The 26609-nt window shown below is 50.2% G+C and overlaps 1 protein-coding gene across 7 annotated transcripts in view; it reads right to left on the minus strand.

Annotated features, from left to right (window-relative positions):
• Positions 1-26609, minus strand: part of WHRN (whirlin) — an 85936-nt gene that overhangs the window by 11056 nt on the left and 48271 nt on the right. For 4 of the 7 annotated variants that reach the window (XM_085019361.1, XM_085019359.1, XM_021068007.2 and 1 more), the window contains 4 exons: positions 11565-11767; positions 10481-10517; positions 8889-9101; positions 7856-8065 (listed from right to left, as the gene is read on the minus strand). In XM_085019361.1, the coding sequence (XP_084875487.1) occupies positions 7856-8065; positions 8889-9101; positions 10481-10517; positions 11565-11767 (663 nt within the window). Of the gene's footprint in view, positions 1-4982; positions 5016-7855; positions 8066-8888; positions 9102-10480; positions 10518-11564; positions 11768-26609 lie in introns of all 7 variants that reach the window. The other 3 variants (XM_021068016.2, XM_021067991.2, XM_021067984.2) reach the window with 1 other exon arrangement.

Here is a 26609-nt window from a genome sequence, read left to right on the forward strand (position 1 = left end):
AGCCCCACAAGTACAGCCGCTACCAACCTGCCCATCAGACTTCGACCTTGTTATCCGACGTGCTGGTGAAGAAACACACGCTTTACCATTCGTTTCTGTATTGTGAACGTGGCATTTCATTATCCGATTTGTTCCCTTTGTGATCCTATATGTTTTCTTTTTAAATCTTTAAAACTGTTACTCTGAGAAAGGGGCCCAGGGCCTCACCAGCCTGCCAGGAGGGTCCATGACCAGAAAAGTTGAAGACCTTCAGTCCTAAGTCAGTGTTTAGTTCAACTCTCCCATTTGACAGCTGGGAAGACCCAGGCTCTGAGAGGAGCAGGGGCTGGCACAGTTCCAACAGGCTCCGACCCCCATGGACTTGGTTCTGTTTGGTGGAAACAGCTTCCAGCCCCGCTTAGTCCCCACCGCGGGAGACAGACGCTCCACAAAGCACTGGCTGGAAGGAAAGGTCCTTATCTCAGAGCCAGCTGAGGCAGAGATGCAGCCACCCTGAGGGTCACCAAGGCCTCTGGTGAAGTTATGGATCTGGAGGTACGAGGGGCATTGCTGAGGCCTCTCAGGAGGGAATGGGCTGTTCAATTCAAGGGAAAAGATGAACTCCAGCCTCACCATGCCCCCAGCTGGGCACTGGGAAGCTTCCTGGGACGGGGGCTGCAGACCACACACCTGCACAGCTCCTGACAACACACCTGCACACCTGCACAGCTCCTGACAACACGCCACACCTGCGCAGCACCTGACGACCCACTTGAGTACCTGAACAGCAGCAGGAGCCCCCATCCACCTGCCCCTCTGAGCTCTCTGCACACGCATCTTAAAAGATGCAAACAGGATCAGGTCACTCCCTTTTTGAAGACCGTCAGTGGTCTACGGCTTTAGGATTAAACCCAAGTTCCTGGTGCCTCCTGCTGGCCCTCGCCCCGCTCCCCTCCGCTCCGGCCCCAGTGATCTTCTGCAGTTCTGCTGACTGTCCACAAACTTCATTGCTCAGGGCCTTCACACGTGCTGGTCCCACCCCTAAGCCACCTGTCTACTACCTGGATGATCTCGGCTCAAACATCTCTCCCCAGATGCCCGGACTGGTCAGCGGCCCGATCCTAAGCTCTCACACCACCCTTTGGCCCACTTCTCAAAGTGTGAATTATGGAGATGACTTGATTTGAGGCTGCCGTCCCCATTCAGCCTTTCGAAGCTTTGTCAGTGCCGATCCTTTGTTCTTGGTCCCGGCTACCAGTGCCTAGCTCAGAACCTGCATGCAGGTGGTGCTCAATAAAGGCTTTCCATATAAATGACAATAAATAAATGGGCTCCTTCCTGTTCCCCCTCTCAGGAAGGACCTGCCCAGCAGAGGGCTCCTAAACCCACCCAGGATGGACCAGAGGGCATCGGCAGCAGGTAGGAGAAGCAGCTCCCATCAGTCACTCCCTGTTTCTGGAAGGAACTGCTTGGACAATCGGGGGTCTCTGCGGCTAGAGGCATCTAAGGCGGGCCTGAGCTTCTCTACCCTCTTCTGGCCCAGGATGAGGAGGAAGGCGTGGAGGCCAGAGGAGGAGGCTGACATGGCCATGCCCCGCACCCCGTCTCACCCTACTGCAGGGAAGAGGGGCAGCAGGGCCTTTAGAGGCAGGGCCCCACCCCCAGCCTCCTTGGCAGTCCTGGGCAGACCCTTTCTTGGCTCTTGAGAAGCCTGGAGTGCAAAACCTCTCAAATCCAGGAGCAAAAGGGCTGTGGATAAGGCTAGGGCAAGTTGCGCTACCATCCTGACTTCAATGGCATCTGCTCTGTGCGTACAAGGCTGGCCTTGGTCTCTCAACCTCTCTTCCTCTGCAATCCTCTGCAGTGCCCTTTGCCAGCCTTTAGAGTATCAATCGAACTGGCTCCCATGTTCTCCACACCTGCAAGTCCACCTCTGACCTCAACCAAATCTTCCTGATAACCCCCAGACGGCTGGTCTTATCAGCCCAGTGTATAGATGCGGAAACTGAGCTTCTGAAAGCTTAAGTCACCTGCCCAAGGTGACACGGCTGCCAGTCTGGAGAGCCAACCCCAGTGTGTGGGATTCCAGAGCCCTAAGCCCCTCTGCCGCGGGTCTGTTCACACTAGGTGAGGAATTCAAGAAACGTTGGGCAGGTCTTTCTTGCATGCAATTCTCTTGGTCGACGTCTTTATGGGAGGGGAATGATACTGTTTGGAGGCAGCACAAAATTCCCAGGGCTGACTCGCTATTAGACAAATGGGAAATAAACACAATTGGTTGAAGAGGGGAGGCTGCATCTGATTTCCTTTGATCGAGTGTGTCTGGTTTGAGGGAAAACGGCTGCAAAATGAGCCATGTTTAACCTGGGATTGATAACCGCACAGCACGATCCAGGGAATCTGGGCTAAATGGAAACCAGCTCCAACTGGGGCATCCGTCTGGGGCATCTGGGTCACGAGAGCCAGCCAGCCACCTGTCACCTTGCCCATCAGAACGCCAGGGCAAAGGACATTTTCCTACGATGTGGGAGGTAACTGTTCAGAAGGCTGGAACGTTAGATGATAATCCGGCGTGGCCAGGGAATGAGGTTTCATTTCGGTTTCTGCTTCACATTTCCCTGGAACTTCACTCTGCTCCAGGCCCTGAGATGGCACTGGGGACAGAGGCAGGAGAAAGATGAGGTCCCTGCCTGAGCCTGCTGGCTCTCCCTGTGCTCTGGGGAAGACCCTCAGGAAGGGGTTAACGTGATGTGACGGGCATTGTAACGGAGATGTGAAAGCATCTGCTCCTAAAGGAAGGGAAGCTGGCCAGGAGAAAGAACCCCCATCTAGATCGTGGGGCTGTTTGTTACTCGGCACTCCCACATCGAAAGCTCACTAATACATGGTGTTGCTGCACAGGAGTGCCTGGCCCTTAGCAGTGAGGAAGTAAGTATTATCTTGAGCTCTCTCTCGGGAGGAATGAGGCAGCCCTTGTTCAAATACACAGACAAGGGGCGGAAATGCGGAGCTGCCATTCCTTGCCGTGCCTCCCCTGAAATATTTTCGAGAGGACTCTCAGAGTCGGAGGAGACTTGGGGGTCAGCCTAAGTCATACAGATGGGGTGGCTGAGGCTGACGAAGGGTGAGGGGCTTTCCTGAGAGCACACTCTATGGCGGGGACAGAGCGGAGGAAGGGTGTGGGCTCCTGACTTCCAGATGGGCCCCATGCCCTGCATTCCCACATAGCAGAGCTTCCAAGAGGAGGTTTCTGTCCTGTGGGCTGCATGCAGCATGGGCTGTCCAGTCTGAGACCTGCTGTGTGTGTGGAGGGAGGGGGTTCCTGGGAGACACCAAGGCCGGGGCTGACCAGGTAGCAGAAGAGCTTGTTATCAAGTCTTCTAGCAGCTCAGGCTACACATCCTCCCCAGGCCCTTCCTGGAAATGAATTTGTTCTCAGTACAAACCACCCTCATCTATCCTCACCATCAGAGGTATCCTGGTAGAACTAAGTCAGACCATATTGGCCCCTGCTCTAACCTGCCAGTGGCTCCCAACTCACTGAGACTTCAAGTCAAAGTCCTCAGCACATAAACCGCCCCTGCCCTTCCTCTCACTCCTCCAGCCTCATGGTCTCCTGGACTTTGCTCAGACACTCCATCACGCACCCACCTCAGGGCCTTTGCACGTGCTGTTTGTGCCCTCTGCTGGAAATGCTCTTCCCCCACTGTGGGCAAGGCCATCACCCTCCCCTCTCAGGTCTTACTTAAGTGACCTTCCTGACCACACCAAGTCCCCTTTCCTGCTTCATCTTTCTCCTTAGCACTTTTCACCATTTTATATGGAGTACATTTAATTCATTTATCTGGTTTAGTTCATCCCTGCTCTACCCTAAAATCCTTAACAGAAAGGATTTCTTTGTTGTTCACCACTGGTATTCCCAGCACCTAGAACTGTATGTAGCAGGTAGCAATCACTCAGTCGGTATTTGCTAAGAGAACAGAAGGAAGGAGAGAGGAGATGATAGATAGATAGACAGACAGATAGACAGACGGATAGATGATGCTTAACAAGCATCTGGTGAGCTCCTTCCGGGAAGAATCACAACCAGACTGCAGGGGTTAACACCACCAGCTCAGAGGTAAACAGGCTTGGGTTTGAATCCACATTCTGTCATTCAGTAGCTGAATGAGCTTGAGCAAGTCACTCCTCTCTGAGCCTCAGTTTTCTTCTCTGTGAAAGGGGCAGGGGGGGTTGCGCAGTATTTGCCACCCTAGTTACTGGGAGGGTCAAAGAAGATACAATTGGGAAGCACATCACAGTGCCGTGGAGACCCTTGACAAACGTCAGCTACTATTATTCTTAAGAAAGGCCCAAATTACTGATACGGGTCAGGCTCTGTGCTAAGCACTGGGGATTCAGTGGTGACTCCAGACTCAGCTGTTGCCCTCAAGCAGCCCACTGCCAAGGCGGGTAAGTGGCTAGGCGTATGCAAATTATTACAATATAGTGACTCAAGGCCAAAACAGAAGAAAGCCCCGGGGGCTGAGGTGCCAGAGGCTGAGAAGATCAGGGAGGTCTGCCTGGAAGAGCTGGCATGTGAGCTAAGGGTTGAAGCACACACGAGCTAGCCAGGCCTTGGGAAGTGGGAGGGAGAACATTCCAGACAGACAGATTGTATGGCATATGCAAAGGCCAAGAGGTCTCTACAGCCCCACAGCATGGAAATTATCATCCTCATTTTATAGATCCTAAAACTGAGCTCAGAGAGGTGAAGCCACTTCCTGAAGTCACACAGCAAGAAAGTGGCAGAGCTAGGATGTGACCGGACAGCATACTCACTCCAGGGCCTGAAAAACCTGATAGACTGGCAAACAGAGAGAGACAGTGAGCACCGAGAAGAATCCCGGCTCCCCACCAAGGCTGGGCACAGGCGTAAGGGGGTGGCTGAAAGGGCCACGGGCCCCCTGCCTCTGCCCCAGCCAAGGGACTCCCACAGCCCCACTCAGCAGGAAGGACGGTACCTCCATCAGGTCTATAAGCCACAGCAGCCGCTCCTGGGGAGGAAGGGTGGGCAAAAGGCAAAAAGAAAAATACATCAAATAAACATTAGGGGAGGGATGGGCACAGCAACCCCCCCCTTCCCAAATGCGCATGCGCACACAAAGGAAAACTAAACAAATCTGCCCCCACCCCAATCCCTTTTCTTTTTACTTGGAAGGATTCTGGCAGGAATGAAGGAGGGGCGAGGAAGGCCCCACTGCTACAATCAGCACGGCTTCATTCTAACTGCCTCCTTGAAGGAAACCAGAGAACTCACTGCTCTGCAGAAATGATACGTGTCCTTGAGAAGGTCATTCGGACAAAGTCGGGACCCCGGGGGCAACCCCGGGACTCTCCAGCAGCTGAGGCTGGGATCATCTTTCCCATGTGGCAGATGGGAAAGCTGAGGCTCAGCTAAGGGAAGTGACTTGTCCAAGCTCACACCTGCTACTGAAAGGCGCCCCCTGTTCAGAAGCCTCCATCAGGGGAGACACAGATTTCGGGGAGGCCCAGGTCCCGTGGTGGCAGAAAAGCTCGGCGTCTGCGAACTGGGCCCCTGGGCTGTGCACATGGAGGGCGCCCAGGGTGGGAGGAAGTTTGGAGGGGGAGTGGCAGATCCTCAGCCCAGTGCTTTCCAGAAGCTACCAAGTGCCAGCAAGGCCCTGGATACAGCAGGGGGCCCCCCGGGGCCGGCAAACCGAGGCCCTGCGGAGTGAGGTGGCCTTCCTCCCACGCTGCCTCTCCTGTCTGCACCGCGTTCTCTTAGCCCCCACCTCCAGAGCTCACCCTGCTCTTGGTTAGGCCTGATCTGACATGCACCTGCTAGCTGCTGGGTCTCAGACGCTCACAGCTATTCACACCCAGAAGCTGGGAGACTGCTTCCATCTGCCCCCCAACTCCCTGCTCAGAATCATCTCATGGCCTTTCTGAAGTCTGCCTTCCCCAAGGCACCCCAGTCTATAGAGAGGGTGTCTCTAGTGAGGTGGGGCCAACTGCCACAGCTGGAGCCCAGATGGCCAGGGGAAGCGCTTCCCAGGTACAGGAGAGACCCCGGGGCTGGGACACGGTCACTGGAGGCCAGCGCTGAGCCAGGGCTGGGACTCCTGCCCTTCTTGGGTCTGAGAATGACCCTAATTCCTCCTAGTCCTGCAGCCTGACCTGCCACCACGGCTTCTGGTTGCTGTGGCCAGAGCTACCTGCAACCTCAGGCCATTTTACCCACAGGGAAACTGAGGCCCAGAGAAGCTCGGCTTAAACCTAAACCTCTGGCCTCTCAGGTTAGAACACACTCCACCCCTCCCACTAGATGGATCTCTTATCCCCGATTCTAAAGGGACTATCTCAGAATTACAGTCTGCAGCCCCCCAGGTATTAGAGCAGTGACCCATGGCTCCTGAAGTCCCACGTGGACATTATCAAGGCCAGTCTCTGTGGAGCCAGACACAGAGAGAAAATAATCTTTGAGCCAGGGCCCTACAGCCTAACGCCAGCTTGTCACCTGTGTGCCACATCAAAGGCAAACTTGCAGCCCTGGGCAGGGGACAGCCTCTTCCCTGCCCCAGAAGTGATTTGCTTGCCCTGAAGCATGACCTCACCTCCGCTGCAGCCGCATCCAGAGCCTAGAGGAATGTGCGGCAGCTTCCTGGGACACCCCAGGAAGGACGAGGACCCTTGGGGATGAAGAGGCCTCGGGATGTTAGGAATAGAAGGTAGAGGAGTAACACGATGGAAGATAATGGGAGAAAAAGAATATATGTGTATATGCACGACTCGGTCACTTTGCTGTATGGCAGAAATTGGCACAACATTGTAAATCAACTATACTTTAATTTACAAAAATATGTGCAAGAAAAAAAAAAGGTAGAGGAGCAAAAGTTCCCCCAGAAACTCAGATCCCAGAGCTTAAAAAAAAAAAAAAAAAAAAAAAAAAAAGCCACTCTGGGAGTTGGCATCTCCAAAGGCAAGGTGCACATACTCCAAGGCTGTTTCCTGGTGGCTGCAAGCTCACCTGTGCCCACAAACCACCTGGTCTGCAGGTGGGCACCACTGCACCCTCAGGCCTGCTCCTCCAACAGGACAGCGCACACTGCCTAATGTAGATTCCACCTGTGGAGCTCCCGGTTCGGTGTCTGGGAGTAACAGTGCTTAAGAAACGTGACTCCCCCCCTCCCTTTCCAGGGAAGAGAGGTGCTGAAGGACAGACAGACAGAAAAGGAGAGGAGGGAGCCCAGCTGACTCTCCTGACCTCCGGCCCCGGCTCTTCCCGCTGCACAGACCTTAGTCACTGGCTGTTTCCCCTGAGGGGTAACCAGGCATTTCCTCTGCCCTCTCCTTGCAAAGGCTTCCAGGGGTTAATCTGCCTCTGAGCATCCTGGGGGTACAGCCACACCGTGAGAAGGACCAGATGCTATTCTGGGGGCTGAAGAGTCTGGGAGAAAGATAGGCCAGGCTCTGGAGGCTACAGAGAATCAGGAGGGTGTGTCTCCTGACCACGAAGGTTCTCGTGGTCTCTCTGGGATCCTCCCAAGGACTGGCGTTATTTTTTTCTGGGTCTCATTACCTGTGTTTTTCACCTTTCTCCCCCAGCCACATCCCTTTCTGATTGTGAGCCCTCAAGGCAGGGCCCCATCTGTCTTGTTCACCAGTTTCGGTCCTAGAGCACATGGCAGGCACCCAACACAAGGGCTTTACAGGTGAAGAAACTGGGGCTCAGAAAGGTAAGGCACAGACTGGCAAGGGGTCGAGTCCCAGCACAGAATCCCATGACTGGGATTCGAACCCGGGTGGTGTCTCATGCCCAAACTAGCATCTAAACTCCCCTGCTGGCCATCAAGCCAGGGATGGGGCAGCTCACCCTGGCCGAGCTGACGGTGGTGGAGGTGCCGTGGCTGCCTGTGGACGAGCCCGTGTCGCTGTAGGAGACCATGGAGTAGGTGTCTCCAGCTACAGGGCCTGGGGGCTGCCGCGCCTTCATCGACTCGATCTCGCGCCTCAGCACCAGGTGGTCGAAGCGGTCCAGGTCTTGCGGAGAGATGGTGCCTCTCACCTCAGAGAGGAGTGAGAACTGGAGGCGGGGAAAGCGGGGCGCTCAGCAGGGAGCTCCCCAGCAGGTGCATGGCCCTTTGCTACCCAACATAGCCTTCATGCAAGGTTGACCACTAGCCTCTCTCCTTAACCCTCTGCGGCTCCCCACTGTCCTAGGACGAAGTCCAAATCCCTTCACCTGGACTCCAGGCCCAGCATCATCTGACCCCTGCTTTCTTCTCACCTCTTCCTGCCCTGCATCTCAGCCTGAATGCATGGCTGCCAGTCCCCAGACGGGAAGCCCTTCCCTGTCCCTCTTGCCTGTGCCTCTCCAAACCGCATTCCCGCTAAGGCCTCCCAAATGGAACCACTCCCAGTAGGTTTCTCCATTTCTTCCTTGGTGCAGCTTCTGAACCGCAGACAGACTTCCACCAGAGCGGAGTTCCCAAAGGGGACAGCATGACACAGTCCCTTGGCGGGGGGGTGGGCCTCATAAAAATTACTGGTGGCTGGCTCCTGTCCACAGATGTGTGCAGTGAGCCGGTCTGGGATGGGTCCCGGGCATCGCTCTATAAAGAGCCATCCAGACGACTCCATGCACCCTCTGCATGGGCCCGCTATGTTAGGGCTCCAGTCACAGGGGACTTTTCCCAGGAGTCTATGAGCTTCCCCAGGGCAGGGGTGGGGGGGTGGGGCAGAGAGAGGCTGTCTTGGTCTCTGGTCTCTGCCTAGAGTTGAGTTTGGGCCTGATTCCTGTGGGTTCTCAATAAAGGAGGGGACAGAGGGAGACAGGGAAGGAGGCAGAGCCCCTAGGAGCCGAAGCCAGCCCCCCAGCCCCGCCTGGCCCAGGCAGCGCAGGTCACCTTGGCGTGCGTGTTGAGCAGCTCGAACAGGGCCATGACGAGGGCCTCCACGGACACACTGCCCCCGCGGTACTCCTCCAGGTAGTAGGCCATGGTGGCCCGCTCCTGCTCGTTCAGCAGGTGCCGCGCCTGCTCCTCCAGCAGCACCCGCGTCTGGTTCCCCAGGCTGCTCAGGGTCACCTGGGAGCCAACTGGCCCCTTGTAAAAGCCCAGCTGAAAGACAGCAAGACAGAGGCCTGAGCATTCGGAGCTGCTCTGGAGGCCAACGGCCACGCAGAGCCATCGACCACCCTGCAGAGGGATGGGGTGGGCCCCTGAGGTCCTGGCCACACAGTACACCTGCAGATGTTACTGCTGTGTTCTCAGAGCCTGTGGCCTTGTGCAGCTGCAAAGTGGTTTTACAGCTCACGTAGCACTTGTACAGATGTTATCTCATCAGAGAGCCTCGTGACCACTCAGAGGCAAGAAACAGCATAACAGTTCCCAGTTTACTCTCTAGGTTGCAGTATATCTCTTGGTAAATTGGGGATAATAGTGATTTTATTTCTGAAACCTAGAATATGCCCACACACACACTCCACCCCTCCTGGCCACTGCCTCTACCACCATCAGCTGTGTTGAAAATGTCACCGATTCTCCCTCCTTATCCCCCTCTGCCTCCCCCTGTCACCTACGTTGTGCAAACACCCATCTCCCCATCTTTGCCCCTGTTTAAAGCCCTTCAACAGCATCCCATCTTTTGAGGTTAGCAGCCAAACCTCTTAAGCAGCCCACAAAGCTTCGTGTGCTCTGGCTACCCCCACGGGCCATGCCTGGGGCCCGCCTCAGGGCTCTGGCACACACTGTGCCCTCTGACTACACCATCCCCCCTCTGCTCCTGCCAGACTTTGACATCAGTAAATTTTTTTTTTTTTTGGTCTTTTGTCTTTTTAGGTTCTCAGCTGAGCATATGGAGGTTCCCAGGCTTGGGGTCCAATCGGAGCTGTAGATGCCGGCCTACGCCACAGCCACAGCAAGGCAGGATCCGAGCCATGTCTGCGACCCATATGACAGCTCACAGCAACGCCGGATCCTTAACCCACTGAGCAAGGCCAGAGATGGAACCTTCCGACCTCATGGATACGAGTCAGGTTCATTAACCACTGAGCCACGACAGGAACTCCTGACGTCACTAACTTCTACTTCACGCTCGGTTTGCAGCACAAACACCGTGTCACCTCCTCAGAGCCTTTGTCCTCTCCCTCCATCCCTGCACTAGGCGCCTCATCTGTCATTTTCTCTCTCATAAGACCCAGCACCTTTCTTTGATGGCACTGAACATCTTTTGTGATTAGGTATGTGTGTAGGTTTGTTTTATGTGCGTCTCCTTCACAGGGTGTAACCTCCACCAGCGTGGGGACCTGGTCTATTCTGTGCATGCCATTAACCCTGGTATCCAAGGTGGTGCCTGGAACCTGGCGGCACCCACACACGTGTACATCGGTGGAGGTCAGTGGGGTTCCCAAACGGAATGAGATCAGACCATCCTGCCAGGCCCAGAGCCCCCCACACGGAGGGCCAGGAAGAAGCTGAGGAGACGGGAAGCAGCCTACCTTGTTGGTCCCTTCAGCTGTGAGGTCCCCGGGAAACCTGTGAAGAAAGACGAGCGTGTTCAGCCTCATGACTGAGCCATGCAAACAGGCACGGGCAAAGGATCGGCTGATTTGCAGCAGGATGAGCAAAGCTTTGGCGGAAGCATGGCCCGCCCTCGCCGTGGCCATTCAAGGGAACATCAACCCCTGGACAGCTGGGTGGCTCCTGGCCTCCTGACCAACCCGGTAGAGGGCTCTTCTAAAACCTCGCAAGCAGGACGCTTGAGTTATTCCCAACTGACAGGGCCAGGTGGGTAACAAGGAGAGGAGAGACAAATGGCATGTGACATGTGGCCTCAGGGTCAGACAACGCTTGGGAGGGAGTCGGGGGGAACTGGAGAGGCTGGGATGCAACCTGAAGGTGCGGCTCGGCTTCAGTCTGTTTTCGTGTAAAAAATGTGGGCTCAAGCTGCCAGATTCCCTCATTTTTAAAAAGCAGCCAGAAATCCAGTTTCTTATGAGAAACCAATGTCCTTCTAAATGTTGGCAACTAACTTTTAAAAATTATAATACTGTGCAGGCAAAAGGAAGAGAGGAAGGAAGGACAAAAGGGAGAAAAGGCGAGAGACAAGGGACCGCCTGGCAGTCTGAGACTTCTCACAGAAATGCAAAGGTGACACCGCGTTATTAGCAACACGCAGCCATCCGGCAACCACGTCTCCTTCTGTGACTCAAGTGACTAACTCATGGGACACTCGTCCACAGATCCTGGAGGGGATCAGAGTTATGATTCCCACTTTTCAACAAAGCATCTAAGGGCAAAAAGGAAGCTATACGATGTGTCAGAGGACATATAAAAAACAAGAGAGCTGGATTGGTTCAGCTTTCCAAGGGAGCCGGAGGCCAGGAGAGAAGGGATGTGCCCAAGGTCACGCCCCACAAATGGAAGGGACCCTGGGACTGGCACCACAGGCTCTGAGAACTGGTGTGATCTTCACAGATCAGGGCGTGGGGCATGGTGGAGAGAGGGGATGGACCACTACTGGCTTTCAGAAATGGCCCCCAGGGTCCCAGGGTTCAGAGAGAGCGTGCAGTGTGGCCAGACCCTGATGAGTTCGAGGCGGTGTCCCCGATCCGGGAACTGGCAATCCACTTGGTCTCGTCCACAGTGGTGCGCGCGTGGGGCAGCTTGCCGACGTCCTTTACTGTCAGGATGAGATGCTGAGATGACTTGAGCAGTCTGACCGCCTCGTCATGCAGGATGTTGAGAAAGCTCCGTCCATTCACCTCCAGAATCTGGTCCCCAACCTGCCAACATCACGAGACAACACGGTCTCCTGGGCTGTGTGTAAGACACTAACTTATGCCAGGGGCTTCCGATCCCTGACCCCAGGTCTCCTCCTGGCTGGCCTGTCAAGGTCACCGAGGTTCAGAGAGGTTATGTGAATGCCTGAGGGTCACACAGCAAATCAATGGCAGAATCAACATCCAATCCTGATTCTCAGCTCTTGTCACTGGACTTAGCAATGGCTTTGAGAGGTGGGTCTATGATTCCAAAGGGTCCCCTTATCTACAAAACAAAAGCCATCTCAGTGGCCTGGAGGTCCATGGAATCGGGGGTAGGATGAAGCAAGAGGCACATTTCCATTATTTTCCCTTTATACTTCCACACTGTTAAAATCTTTACCTCAAGCATGCATTCTTATATTACCTTAAAGTGTAAACATCATTTTAATTTACTCAAGAAAAAAGTAGTAAATGAGAAAACTAGCCCCCCATTAAAGGAATAATATATTGCTTGGATTCTTACAAGAAGGCAGTTTTATCTTGTAATGTAAGAACATATTTTTTAATGAAGGGATTAAAAAAATAGAGCAGAAAAAACCTAATCTTCCACTAAACATAAATATGTGACAAAATAGAAGAGGCTGGCGGGGAAGCTGCTGCAGTGCGAGCTGGGTGCGCTGGAAGGACATGCAGCTCGTTTAAACTCAGAGGGTTCGTGTGGGTGCATGTGTCTTTTTTAAGGAAAGTTTTGTCCAGATATATGCCCAAGAGTGGAATGGCTGGGTCATGTGGTAGTTCTATGTATAGATTTCTAAGGTACCTCCATACTGTTCTCCATAGTGGTTGTACCAGCTTCCATTTCCACCAACAGTGCAGGAAGGTTCCCTTTTCTCCACACTCCCTCCAGCACTTATTATTTGTGGACCTATTAGTGATGGCCATTTTGACTGGTGTGAGGTGGTATCTCTTGGTAGTTTTGATTTGCACATTGCAGCTCTATTCACAATAGCCAAGACATGGACACAACCCACATGTCCTTTAACAGACGATTGGATTAGGAAGATGTGGTATATACACACAATGGAATACTACTCAGCCATAAAAAAGAGTGACATAATACCATTTGCAGCAACATGGATGGAACTAGAGACTCTCATCCTGAGTGAAGTAAGTCAGAAAGAGAAAGACAAATACCATATGATATCACTCATATCTGGTATCTAATATACAGCACAAATGAACCTTTCCACAGAAAAGAAAATCATGGACTTGGAGAATAGACCTGTGGTTTCCCGGGGGGAGGGAGAGGGAGTAGGAGGGATTGGGACCTTGGGGTAACGGATGCAAACTATTGCTTTTGGAATGGAGTAACAATGAGATCCTGCTGTATAGCACTGAGAACTATGTCTAGATACTTACAACGCAGCACGATAATGGGAGAAAAAATTATGTACACGTGTATATGTAACTGGGTCCCCATGCCATACAGTGGGGAAAAAAAAGCCTGTTGGGGGAAATAACAATAAAAAATAAATTTTAAAAGATAAAAATAAAAAATAAATAAACTCAGAGGGTTCACTGCTTTTCCTCCATTCACACGGGGGCGACTGGAAGGGGCTGGGCAGGGTCACACCCACCGTGGCTTTGAAGGGCAGCCCCATAATGCCACCTATTCCGGGCTGCTCTTCCTCCTCCCCTGAATCTCAGCCTGCTGATGGCTCAGGGTCACCCCCCACCCCAGGGGCGTTTTGCAGCATTTTTCAAAGCAGAATTTGGAAAAGATGAGCCAAAGGGGAATTTGGAAGAAAAAGAGGAGAACAGAAGATGTGGTGATAAGGCTGAGAACTGAAACCCTGGTCCCCAGTTTCCTGTCTTGTCTTTAACCCCTCACCAGCAGCCGGGGAGTTTCCAGAAACGAAAGTGCTTATAAATTCAGATTCTCCATCTCCCCTCAGCACCAGCGCTGATGTGCTCAGAGAAGGCCCACAGCATCTTCGCCTCCACGACCCCATTCAAGGACTTTTATGCACACCCACTATGTGTCAGGCTCTGTGCTGGGACACCACACCAAGCAAGACAGATCACCTCTGGCTCTCATGCTGCTCAGCGGGCTCTGTCTTGTGCTACAATTGGGTTTTCCCATCAGCCTCTCCACACCATGTCCCCAGGGTCCAGCACACAGTGGGAATGCAATAAAAATTCAAATGAATGAGAAGTCATTCCCCTCCCCCCATTCGTAGCTCCAGGACCCTCTGCTGCAGCTCAGTGGGAACCAATGCATGACACCAGCTTGAAGTCCCCAATTTTTTTTTTTTATCAGATGCTGACTGTATGCCAAGTACCTTGTTTATCCCTTTACAGGGTTTTCCTTATTTCATATCCTCAACATCCTGCCAAGTAGGGTAGCAATGCTCTGAATCTTACAGAGAGAAGACAGAGGCTCCAAGAGGTTGCAAGTTTGTGGTCACAGAGCGAGTGAAGCAGACAGCTAGGGTGTAAAGTCAGGTCAGGCCCCAAGGTCCAGTGCCTCCTACTATTGGGCTGCAGTCACGCTTCAAATCCAGCACCCGCCACCATCCTGCCATTCCTCCCTACCCCTGCCTGGAGCATCCAGCTCTGAAAACCCACTCCCATCTCAACTCTGCCTTTATCCCCCCAAGGAGATCCTTCACCAGGTCTCACCCCCGTCAGCCCCCATACTAACCTGGGTCCCCACCTACTCACACCTGGGTTCCTGAGCTTGCACCCTTTAAACTGACCTCAGACCTAGCACTAGATTAACGTTTCCTGGACTTTTTGCTCTTATGATATCCTTCCCAGCTTAAAAACCTCAACAACCCCTACAATCCAGGAGGCAGCCTAATGCTATTGTGAAGGGGCTCAAAGATCATCATCAGACTCAGGTCCAAATTCTGGCTCTGCTACTTTCATGCCACATGAGCTCAAGAGAACCTCCTAGTCAGCTTTTGTCCTTTAGTTTTCTCGGGTATACAAAAGAGATCCTAGCCCAGGGTTGTCCTCCAAATTTCTGGGATCATCAGCATCTATCTGTCTCCCAATGCCACCAGCAATAGCTACAATTTTCTCTCTTTCTGCATCTTTGAGTTCCCTGGTTGAGAAACTGGAGTCCCTGAGAACTCAGGCAGCCCCTGCTGGTCTCCTTGTAAAGAACTTGAGGTGAGACCCAATACCTGATTCGGGGCGTCTTGCACAGCAAGCGCTCAATAAGTGCTTATGCACGGCAGCGTGGGTTTCACCACTTCCCGCTGTGCCGCTCTCCCAGCTGGTGTGCCCTGATGCTGAGAAGCAGAGCTGGGTGGAAGGAGAGCTTCCACAGCCTGCCACTGGGACCTTATTGAGAGCGGAGTGGGGCTTGCAGAGCAAGGACCGGCCCACAGGCGCCCACATCACTAACCAGGCTCCCTGAGTAGCAGCTCCACCTCTCCTCTCCACCTCTCTTCTGCCCAACACGAGCCCTCTCCCTCTCCGCTGCCCTCCCCAGCGGCCCCCGAACAGCTCTGAGCTGGAGCCAGGCTGTACTTTTCATCCGCTCAAGTGCTCTGTTTTTGAAAGTATCTCTTTCAGTAGCTTTGGCTTTTGTTAAGCTAAGAGAATCAATTTTAATCTTTCCCACACCTTTATTTCATCCCAGCAGTTTAATTAAAGGAGGTAGCGTCCGAGAGACCAGCTTGGCAAGGGCATCCTCTTGTGAGCAAGCTGTTCCCTATAGGTCTAGGCTGGAGGGAAGCAACTTAACCCCACGAGCACCTACCTGGCCTCCCACGGCGAGACTGGGGAAAGGGGAATGGCTCAAACATTGCATGGGACGTACGTACACCGCAGAGTATTCACTGTTCCACTGGAACTCAAATTTAAACAGGTGGCCTGTATTTTTTATTAGCTTAATCTGGCAACCCTGGGACATGGGTGTCAGTAGCCTCTGGGGACTGGTTCTTGGAAAAAGGGGGTGCTGATTTAGTGCTGTGGTTTCCAAACTTCAGTTCCTCTCCCTCGCCCTGCGCTGGGCACCTGTAATTTCTGAAGTCCTGTGAATCACCAGCACGTCACTTGCTGCAGCCTCCTCGTAAGCATCCACGAAATCAGAGGTTTGCTTTGCTAATCGCACTTCGCCCTCGTGTCTGCTGAATAACTCCCTACCAGGTTGGTGGCTGTCAGCGTGGGGTTCATGTGTGATCCACCTGGCAAGCAGGAGTGAAGTACGAATCAAACTCTGGAAACTGCAGCTTAATGGGGGTACATGAGTCCATTTTCCCCACCAAAGCTGTAGACAAGGCTGGCTTTGGGGTCTCCGCACAGCCCTCTGCAGCATCGGAGGTGGTCTGAGGGACTCCCATTTCTGGGTCTTGCTCTCTCTCATTCCCTCTACTTGTTGGAAAGTTTCCTGAGATCCAGGAGCCCTGTCAGAAGCGGCATCTGCAAGCTCACTATCATTTAGAGGTCACAAGCCACTTGCAAATAAACCCAGCGTCCCCCTGCTCGTCATAGCAGCCCCAGGCTGTGGAGTCAGGTCCCTATGGTGCAGCGAAAAGATGTCCGTTGTTCTGAAGCTGGACAACTGTGACAGAGTGGCTGAGCAGCCCTGCACAGCTCAGGTACATTCCAAGTCAACATCCTTGTCTGCAAAACGTGCATGGGACCGCCTGCAGTTCCCAGGTCACTGAGAAGCAAGTGGGACCAGTCGGCACAGAGCCTCTCACATGAGAGGCTTTTGAGGGTTTTTCATTCGCTTCACTTCCAAATAGCAGGGACAGGTTTATATGTCCACTTGCTCAAGGTCATGGTCACGCGTGAACAGTGAGCTGGCATTTGAGCCCAGTTTCTCCCAGGCTATCCCCCGACCCTGCGCCACCTTTATCCTGTATGGCGCCTGGCACACAGGAGGCATTTACTAAATGGTGAAGGGTGGCAAGACCCCTCCCTCCTCTCCAGGGTTCACTTCCACCCACTTCCCCTTCTCCTTTGTGGGATGTCAAGTTGGAGGTGGCACATTTAAAGGTCTTTGGCTCGTCCCTCGATGCCACCCCACCCCCCTCATCCCCGGAAAACAAATTCCCAACTAAGAGCTCTACGTGTTTATTCGTTGAAATGTTACTCTCTCCTTCCCAAGGAAGCTAGCTCCAAGTTAGACGACATCGGGGTAAGCAAGACAAAAGTAAAGAGGCAAAGACGCAGGGAGCATCTCCGAATCACCTCTCCAAGGTCCCCTACAGATGGGGAGACGGAGGCCCAGGCAGCATGGGGACATGTCTGGGGCTGCAGAGTAAGCCCACAGCAAAGCCTATACCTTGAGGCTGATTAACCTAGAAAACACCCACCCGCCCAGAGCTGTCAGGACCTGACCCCCTAGAGAAGGGAGAGACAGACGCCGCGTATGATCGAGTGTCTAATATTGCTCAGCTTGCAGACAGGCGCCGATGGGGAGGACGTGGAAGGATAAACAAATAAAGGAGGCTTTATTTTATTTGTCACCACGGGCGTCCTATTCATCACCAGCGACGGAGGAGTGGAGGGTGGACGGCAGGATGCCCTTCATTTTAAGGCAGAGGAAAGACTCCTCCATCATTCAGAGCCCATCGCGTGACAGGCTTGGGTTCGGGATGCTCCAAGGAGAGCAGGAAGGGACTTCAACAAGGACAGGACACTGATTCCCCCTGAACTTGGCCAACCAACCATCAGGAAGCAGGAATTTACTTCCCCTGGGTCTGAGGGCCTTGGAGCAGCGAAAATAGCTCTGCAGGCTTGGGCATGAGCCAGCCTTGGTAATGGTTCCCTCTTATTCCCCAGGAGACCTGGGGAGAATAATGTTACTGCTCTAAGCCTTTCTTCCCCCAGAACAGGAATGAGCCCACCATCCGCTAGAGTGCTGCATGGACTAAATGGCCAGTGCCCATATCTGGTGTGTGGTATGAGCACAGACCCAGGGGCCTCCCTCTGGGCTCTAATTCCAGGCTCTGCCACCTCCTCTCTGTGTGACCTTCGGTAATTTCCCTACCCTCTCTGTGCCTCAGTTTCCTTCTCCGGAAAATGGGGAAAGTAGCAGAGCCTAGCTCCTAGGTCTTAAGACTAAATGAGTTAAAACACTCTCCACTGTCTTGCTGGCACCTAAAACAGCATGGTAGGTGCTCAATGAATAGTTATTGAATGGACATATAAAAAGAAAGTAAACCAGTATCCAGCATATAGTAAGTGATCAGTAAAGGTTAGCTGCATTTTTGGAAAAGCACATTTACCCTTAAAGTGACCCCTTGGTCCCTCACCAGTTAAATCTTGCGATTCTGCCTCCTCTGAGTCTGTCAAAGCCATACTCCCAGCCTTTCCACCTGCCTCCTCCCTGGGCCCTGCCCTCAGCGTCAACAGACTCACACATGTTGACCACGTGCACGAAGTAGGTGCACGAAGCACCTACTCTTATCCCGTCTTGCAGATGAGGAGGCTGAAAGCGAAGTGACAAGAGCTGGGATTTGGCCTTTGTTCTTCCAGCCTGCCAAGGTCCTGCTCAAACCAGTATCAGGTCCTCCTTGAGGAAAACCCAGCACATCCTTCTACCTCTGATGTGACTGCTCAGCCCGAGCACCCTGCTATGCACACAGTAGGTGCACCATTCATGCCTAGCGAAGGGAACAGATGAGTCCAAAGAACCCGTGGCCAGAGGGCAGCAGCACTGAGCTCCCTCACTAGGGGGCGTTGGGGGAGAAACCTGCTAACACCTAGATCCCTGTGCCAAGGCAGGAGGCAAGAATCCATCCTTGTTCAAGGACCCCCGAAAGACGCCAACTTCAGACCCGTCTTCACCACCTTCCTGAGACTTGACTGAAATGGATTTTGTGACTTCGAATGAGGACTCTGCTGATTGTAGCTTTACCCCATGAAAATTCAAACTCTATTAAAGAGTTTTATTGCAATTATGAATTTTTAATAGTCTTCCATGTCAGGTATGAAATTTTAATGGGCTTGTGGTATTTTTGTTTTGTTGCTTTTTTTTTTTTTTTTTGGTACAAGTGAACAATGCATTTGTATTGAAACAGTTTTTCCCAATAGGTCAGAAGTCAGTGAAACTTGTCTGTATTTTAAAAAAAAAACAAAATACCAAAGTAAATGCTAAGAAGGCTCCCAGAGGAGTTCCCTGGGAATGCAGTGGGTTAAACATTCAGCATTGTCACTGAGTCACAGAAGTGGCATAAGTTCAATCCTTGGCCCTGGAACTTTTGCATGCTGTGGGGGTGTGGTCAAAAAAAAAAAAAAAAGGTTCCTGGAGCAAGCAAGCTGGGGGTAGGGCTGGGTCTGGGGGAGCACATCATGCCACCCCCTCTGGTTTAGTGCTCCCACAAGGAAGAACCCAGTCAGAATCACTACAGATGGGAGTTCCCGTCGTGGCGCAGTGGTTAACGAATCCGACTAGGAACCATGAGGTTGCGGGTTCGGTCCCTGCCCTTGCTCAGTGGGTTAACGATCTGGCGTTGCCGTGAGCTGTGGTGTAGGTTGCAGACGCGGCTCGGATCCCGCGTTGCTGTGGCTCTGGCGTAGGCCGGTGGCTACAGCTCCAATTCAACCCCTAGCCTGGGAACCTCCATATGCCATGGGAGCGGCCCAAGAAATAGCAACAACAACAACAACAACAACAACAACAACAACAAAAAAAGACAAAAAAGACAAAAAAAAAAAAGAATCACTACAGATGGAAGGGGCAGACCTGGTGTGTTTGGACTTCCTGTATGGGTCCTGTTTCTCCTGTTGACACTAGAAAATCTGTAGTCAGTCCTTGATTATTCTATTCAGGACATGGTTGGCCCGCAAAGAAGGCCTGTTCTAAGCCCCAGGTCATCAATGGGAAAACTGAGGCCCAGAGAGGAGAAAGGACATGCCCAAGGTCATACTCTGGGTCAAAGCCACTCCTGAGTTCTTTTCACGGAGGAGTCTCGCTTCCAAGCAAACACATCAGAGCGATCACAAAGATCAAAGCCAGAAGGAATAACAGCTACTGAACCAAGCAGGCCACTCCCCACCCCCAACCCCCAGCCCTGAAACTCTAAGCACCTTACTTAGGCCAGCTACCTTGTACAATGGGGCTCTATGCTTAATAGCACCACCTGAGGCATGGAATGGTATAACCTGTTTTATAGATGAGGGTAGTGAGGCTCAGAGAGGTGAAGTGACTTACCCATGGACACCCAGCAATCGAATAGCAGAGCAGGATTTGAACCCAGCCCAACAGCTATTCTGAGCCCCAGACTTGTATTTGCTTACTCTATATGTCAACTCAGATGACTCAAAGGCACTCTAAACCGGCACTGTCCAAAAGACTGTTCCCCAAGAACAGCCCCACAGCCCTTGTCATGGTTTGAGATCATGCTGGGCTATAAGCACTGAGCTCAGGGGCAGAGGGCTGCGTCCACCTTGCATGGCACAACGGAGGCACCTGACCAGCGCCTATCAGAATCAGTGAACTGTGAAGAAACAGTTAAATGAATGGATGAGCAAATACACAAACAAGCAAGCCAGTCCCCTTACCCCTTCTGGTTTCTGTGGGCAGGCAGGAGACATTTTCCATTTATGTAAAGGTCTGGTTTGACAAGGCCAGGGCATGTAGGGAGGCTGGGTACTTGCAGTCCAGCTCCACACACCACAGCAGGGAAAGAGTATCCAATTTTTTCCATCTCAAGGAAGGCGAAGAGGTAAAAACACAACCCACAATTTTGCCTTGGCTGGAATTACACTCTGGGAAATGGCACACATTTATCCAGCCCTTCATTTTGGAAGAGCGAAAACTAGGCTGAGGGTATAGTAGAAATGCCTTGGGTTCAAGGCGTCCCAGTAAGTAAAGCTGGCCTGGAACTAGCCCTCCCACCTTCTTTGCCCTGCTCCACAGACTTGTAAAAATCAGAATTCTCAAGTTCAAGGCCACAGGCTTCATATACACGGAGTGGCCAATCAGAAAGGAAAGCCCATTTATAATGGCGACAAAAGAAAGAGAACACCTAGGAATAAACTTAACAGGAAATGTGCAACACATATGTGATGAAAACTGAAAACACTCAAAATGGGCTCAACAAAGAGACAGAGAGAGAAAGAGAGAGAGAGAGAGATGCCCTGTGGTTGGAAAGGATTCAGCATCATTAAGATGTCAATTCTCTCTCATTTGAAAATTTAACATTATCCCCATAAAAACATCAACAAGCTTTTGTCAGATAAGCTGGTATAAAAGGGCACATTAAAAAATAAAACTGCACGTGGAGGAATCCTGAGTATTGCCAAGTGGAAGAAGCCAATCTGAATAGGTTACATCCTGCAGATTCCAACCACATGACTTTCTGGAAAAGGCAAAAGTATGACGACAGTAAAAAGATCAGTGGCTGCTGGGGGGCAGGGGCGGTGGGGGGGAGAGGGATGAAAAAGCAGAACACGGAGGATTTCTAGGGGGGTTAAACTACTCATGGCGCAGCAGAAACGAATCCGACTGGGAACCATGAGGTTGCGGGTTCAATCCCTGGCTTCGCTCAGTGAGTTAAGGATCCAGCGTTGCCATGAGCTGTGGTGTAGGTCACAGACATGGTTTGGATCTGGCGTTGCTGTGGCTGTGGCTGTGGCCGGCAGCTGTAGCTCTGACTAGACTCCTAACCTGGGAACCTCCATATGCCCAGGGTATGGCCCTAAAAAAAAAAAAAAAAAAAAAGACAAAGAAACTATTCTGCATGATACTGTAATGGTGTAAACATGGCATTATATATCTGTCAAAACCCAAAGCATGTACAACACCAAGAGTGAACCCTAATGTAAACTATGACTTTTAGTAATAATGTATCAACATTAGCTTGTCATTGCAATAAATGTGCCACCCTAATGAAAGATGTTAATAATAAGGGAAACTGTGTGCGGAGAGTGTAGGGGGAGAAGGGATATATGGGAACTCTGTACTTCCCGGTCAATTTTTTTATTAACATACAATTACTCTAAAAAGGAATCTATTAATTTTTAATAGATTTGAAATTTAATAGATTTGAAAATCAATAATAAATAATGTTAATATTAATACATAGTAATAATTAAGAATTCATTGTTTTTAGTTAAAAATCAAAATGCAAAGAATAGCCATGACACCCCTGACACAGAACTGCCACAGGAGGAGGTAACGAATACTAAGTCCTGCTCTAAAGCCTCTGTAATGAAAGGATGGCAACTGACGCATGAGCAGATGGACAGACAAGGGAACAGAGTAGAAATAGGTCCAAGGACACACAGAAATGCAGTGTACAATAAAGGAGGCATTGCAAATCACTGTGTCAAAGATCGGCTCTTTAATATACAGCTCTTGGAAAACTATGTAGCCATTTGGAAAGAGATAAAAATTGAATAAATCAGACATGCATTGAGTTCAGGGCCAGTGTGCTGATCAGAGATTTTGGTTTGCCTTTTTTTTTTTTTTTTTTTTTTTTTTTTTGGTCTTTTTTGCCTTTTCTAGGGCTGCACCCGTGGCATGTGGAAGTTCCCAAGCTATGGGTCTAATTGGAGCTGTAGCTGCTAGCCTATACCACAGCCACAGCAACTCGAGATCCGAGCCGCATCTTCGACCTACACCACAGCTCACAGCAACACCGGATCCTTAACCCAGAGAGCAAGGCCAGGGATAGAATCCGCAACCTCATGGTTCCTAGTCGGTCGGATTTATTAACCACTGAAACACGACGGGAACTCCTGATGAGAGATTTTAAAAGAAAAATGTATTTACAAGTATTTAAATAAAAAATGGGTAAAATACTTTATCTAAAAAAGGTTTTCTAAAGAGATCTCTGAATTCTCATTGTGGCTCAGCAGAAACAAATCCTGCTAGTATCTGTGAGGACGAAGGTTCAATCCCCGGCCTCACTCAGTAGGTTAAGGATCCAGCATTGGTGTGAGCTGTGGTGTAGGGTGCAGACGTGGCTCGGGTCCCATGTTGCTGTGGCTGTGTTGTAGGCCAGTGGCTACAGCTCCAATTCGACCTCTGGCCTGGGAACCTCTATATGCCGTGGGTGTGGCCCTAAAAAGAGAAAAAATAAAAATAAAAAAATTAAAGAAACCTCAGATTCAACAGAAGAATGAACTGGTAATTAAACTAAATGATGATACAAAACTTGCACTTTGAAAAAAAAAAAACTCTAAGCAAAGTTGAAAGAAAATGACAACCCAGGAAAAAAACATTTGTAATATATACCATAGATAAAAAGAGCTAGTAAGCCCTAATATAAAAAGAATTCTTAAATTTTAGGGGTAAAAGTCCAAAATTCAGACAACAAAAGGGTAATAAAAGGTAAATCAGGAGTTCCCGTCGTGGTGCAGTGGTTGACGAATCCGACTAGGAACAATGAGGTTGCGGGCTGGATCCCTGGCCTTGCTCAGTGGGTTAAGGATCCAGCGTTGCCGTGACCTGTGGTGTAGGTCGCAGATGCGGCTCGGATCCTGCGTTGCTGTGGCTCTGGTGTAGGCTGGTGGCTATGGCTCTGATTCGACCCCTAGCCTGGGAACCTCCACATGCCGAGGGAGCAATTCTAGAAAACACAAAAAGACCAAAAAAAAAAAAAAAAAAAAGTACATCAAGTTATAAAAAGACATAAAAATAGTCCATAAACATATTAAAAGATGTTCAACTTCACTCATAATAAGGAAAGTGGAAATAAAGCTGTATCAAGATTTTTCACCTATCAGATTGGAAACAATTAAAAACATGACAGCACCTGTCAGGTAAGTTTGGACACAGCTGGTGGGAGTCAGGATGGAACAACACTTATGCAGTGAAACTGCACTCCTGAGCAAACTACCTGGGAATTTATCCTTTGACGCAGAAATCCCACTTCTAGAAATTTACCCTGAAGACACACTGCCAAAAATAAGAAAATACATATGCACACAATTACTCACTGGAACACAGTTTGTAATTACAAAATAATGAAGGCAGTCTACATACGCAGGCAGAGGAGACTGGCTGAAAGCATGGCAGAGCCACACGGTGGAATATTACGCAGCTGAATGACAAAGATTTCTGTGCACTGACACGTAGTGATTTCCAGGATATTAACTGCTTAAAAATTGAGTGAAAAACAATATATATCACATACACCTTACAGTTTTGTATAAGAAAAGAGAGAAAACATATACATATATCTGCTTATTTTTGCAAAAAGAAACAGACATAAGCCAGAAATGAGCTTATTTAGTTGTCCTGCAAGGAATGGGGAGAGGGAGTGGGTAGACAGGATGTGGGGGAGAAGTAACCCTCCGAGTATGTCTTTTTGGTATAGTTTTGATGGTTTGTTACTCAAAAAGTAAAATTAAATCAATAAAGGTGCAGGGAAACCCTACCGAATGCCAGCAGATACAAGGGAACCCATTTCAAATGAATAACAGAATTAAGGTGAAGGAGAGAAAGGACGTGACCCAAGGAACACAGTCCTTTGGCTCTAAACCCTCAGTTTATGGAGAAAATAAACTGCTAACAAATCAGAAATGCAACTCCGTAGGTTTGTTTCCCAGTGTTATGTACGTGGCAATTGTGGAACTCCTTTTGTGTCTTTCAAGACTGGGCAAATGAGTAAATATACTGAATCATCTAGACGAGAACAAAGTACCACCTAAAGGCCAGCATTATGCTAGGTGCTAGGAACACAGTACATGCCGTACTGTATTAGTTCCCTATGGCTGCTATGCCAAATTACCAACCACAAACTTAGTGACTTAAAAGGACATACATTTATTATCTTATAAATTTCTGGAGGTCAGAAATCCAGCATGGGGTGGTGCAGCAGGTTAAGGATCTGGTGTTGTCGCTGCAGCAGCCTGGGTTGCTGCTGTAGTGAGGATTTGATCCCTGGCCCAGGAACTTCCATGTGCTGTGGGTGTGGCAAAAGAAAAAAAGAAAGGAAGGAAGGGAAGGATAGAGAAAGAGGAGGGAGGGAAGGAAGGAAGGAAGGAAGGAAGGAAGGAAGGAAGGAAGGAAGGAAGGAAGGAAAAAGGAAGATTCTGCATAGGTCTCACTGGACTAAGACCACAATGTCAGCAGGGCTGAGTTCCCTTCTGGAGGCTCTAGGACACACTCCACTGCTTTGTCTTTTCCAAGTTTCTAGAGGCCACCTACATTCCTTAGCTGGTGGCCCCATAGCTATTCAAAGCCAGTATTTGGGGAGCCAAATCCTTCTCATACAGCCATCTCTCTGGTTCTCTCTTCTGAGTCTCTCCTCCACTTTTAAGACCCATTGGGATTACACTGGCCCACCTGGATATCCCCGAATCATCTCCCCATCTCAAAGTCAGTTAATTAGCAACCTTAATCCCACCTGTAATCTTACCTCCCCTTTGTCCTATAACCTAACATATTCACAGGGTCTGGGAGTTAGGATGTAGACATCTTTGGGGCTCATTATCCTGCCTACCACATGGATGGTTCTCAAAATATGGGGGCACCCATGGTTAGCTAAAGAGAACTGAACACTAAAAGGCAGCCACCACCCCACCTGGGGGAGGAGGTATTAACAGAGCATCTAGCACTCTGCCAGCTGAAGTGGACCTGGGTTCAGACTTGCTAAGAAATACTTGACAAAACGGTGCAAAAACCTTTGCAACTCTACTTTTAGGAATTAACCCCAAGAAATCATTACAGTTATGAAAAAAAGTCACAAAAATAACTTGGACCCTCTCTTTTTTATGGCCATGCCTGTGGCATGTGGAAGTTCAGGGCCAAGGATCAAACCCACACCACAGCCATGACCTGAGTCGTAGCAGTGACAATGCAGGACCCTTAACTGCTAGGCTGCTGGGGAACTCCTGGACCCTCTCTTAAATGTCTACGAACACCATGTGGCATACCCATCCAGTGATACTGTAAAGTCATTAAAAAATGTTATAGAATGTTTGCCATAAAATGACTTTTTCCAATTAAACGTTAAAAAATTATAAAACCAATATAAGCACATAGGAGAAATAGGCAAACAGTAAAAAATGGGTATATACAAAAACTATAAAAATCTTGCCGCCCCCAAAGCTCCTTTCCCCTAAAAATACATCTTGGGCCCCCAGGCTATTGAAGGCAGAGGCTCCAGGACCAACACTAGGCGTAACCACATACACATATACATTTATACATCCAGATGCATACGCATATACAATGGCATGCTACTTAGCCATCAAAAAGGATGGAAATTTTGCCATTTGCAGCAATGTGGATGGCCTTGGAAGGCATTATGCTAAGCGAAGTAAGTCAGACAGAGAAAGACAGGTACTGTACGATATCACTTACACGTGGAATCTAAAAAATACAACAAGCTAGTGAACAGAACAAAAAAGAAGACTTATAGAGAACAAACTGTGGGGAGAAGGGTAATATAGGGGTTGGGGAATAGGAGGGACGACTTATTAGGTATAAGATAGGCTCAAGGATAGACTGTACCACATGGGGAATACAGTCAGTGTTTTGTAGTAACTAAATGGAGTTAACTCTAAAAATTACATAATGTTTTGAAAAAAAGTAACCACCATTAACAGTTTCTTGGGCGTCCTTCCAGGAACCTTCTTTACGTACATAAGTATGTACAAAAAACCATATTTCTCTTCTTTAAAACAAGTGGGGGGAAAAAGGGAGTTCCCATTGTGGCTCAGCGGTAATGAACCCCAACTAGTATCCACGAGGATGGGAGTTCAATCCCTGGCCTCGCTCAGTGGGTTAAGTATCTGGCGTTGCCATGAGCTTTGGTGTAGTTCTCAGACGCAGCTCTGATCCCATGTTGCTGTGGCTGTAGCACAGGCCTGCAGCTATAGCTTTGGTTCGACCCCTAGCCTGGGAACTTCCATATGCCACAGATGCGGCCCTAAAAAGCCT

The sequence above is a fragment of the Sus scrofa genome, chromosome 1 (assembly GCF_054392235.1).
Source record: "Sus scrofa isolate SSC_HxYL_T2T_F1_AM1 chromosome 1, Sscrofa_HxYL_maternal_Yorkshire_Landrace_v2.0, whole genome shotgun sequence".
In the NCBI taxonomy this organism is placed as follows: Eukaryota; Metazoa; Chordata; class Mammalia; order Artiodactyla; family Suidae; genus Sus; species Sus scrofa.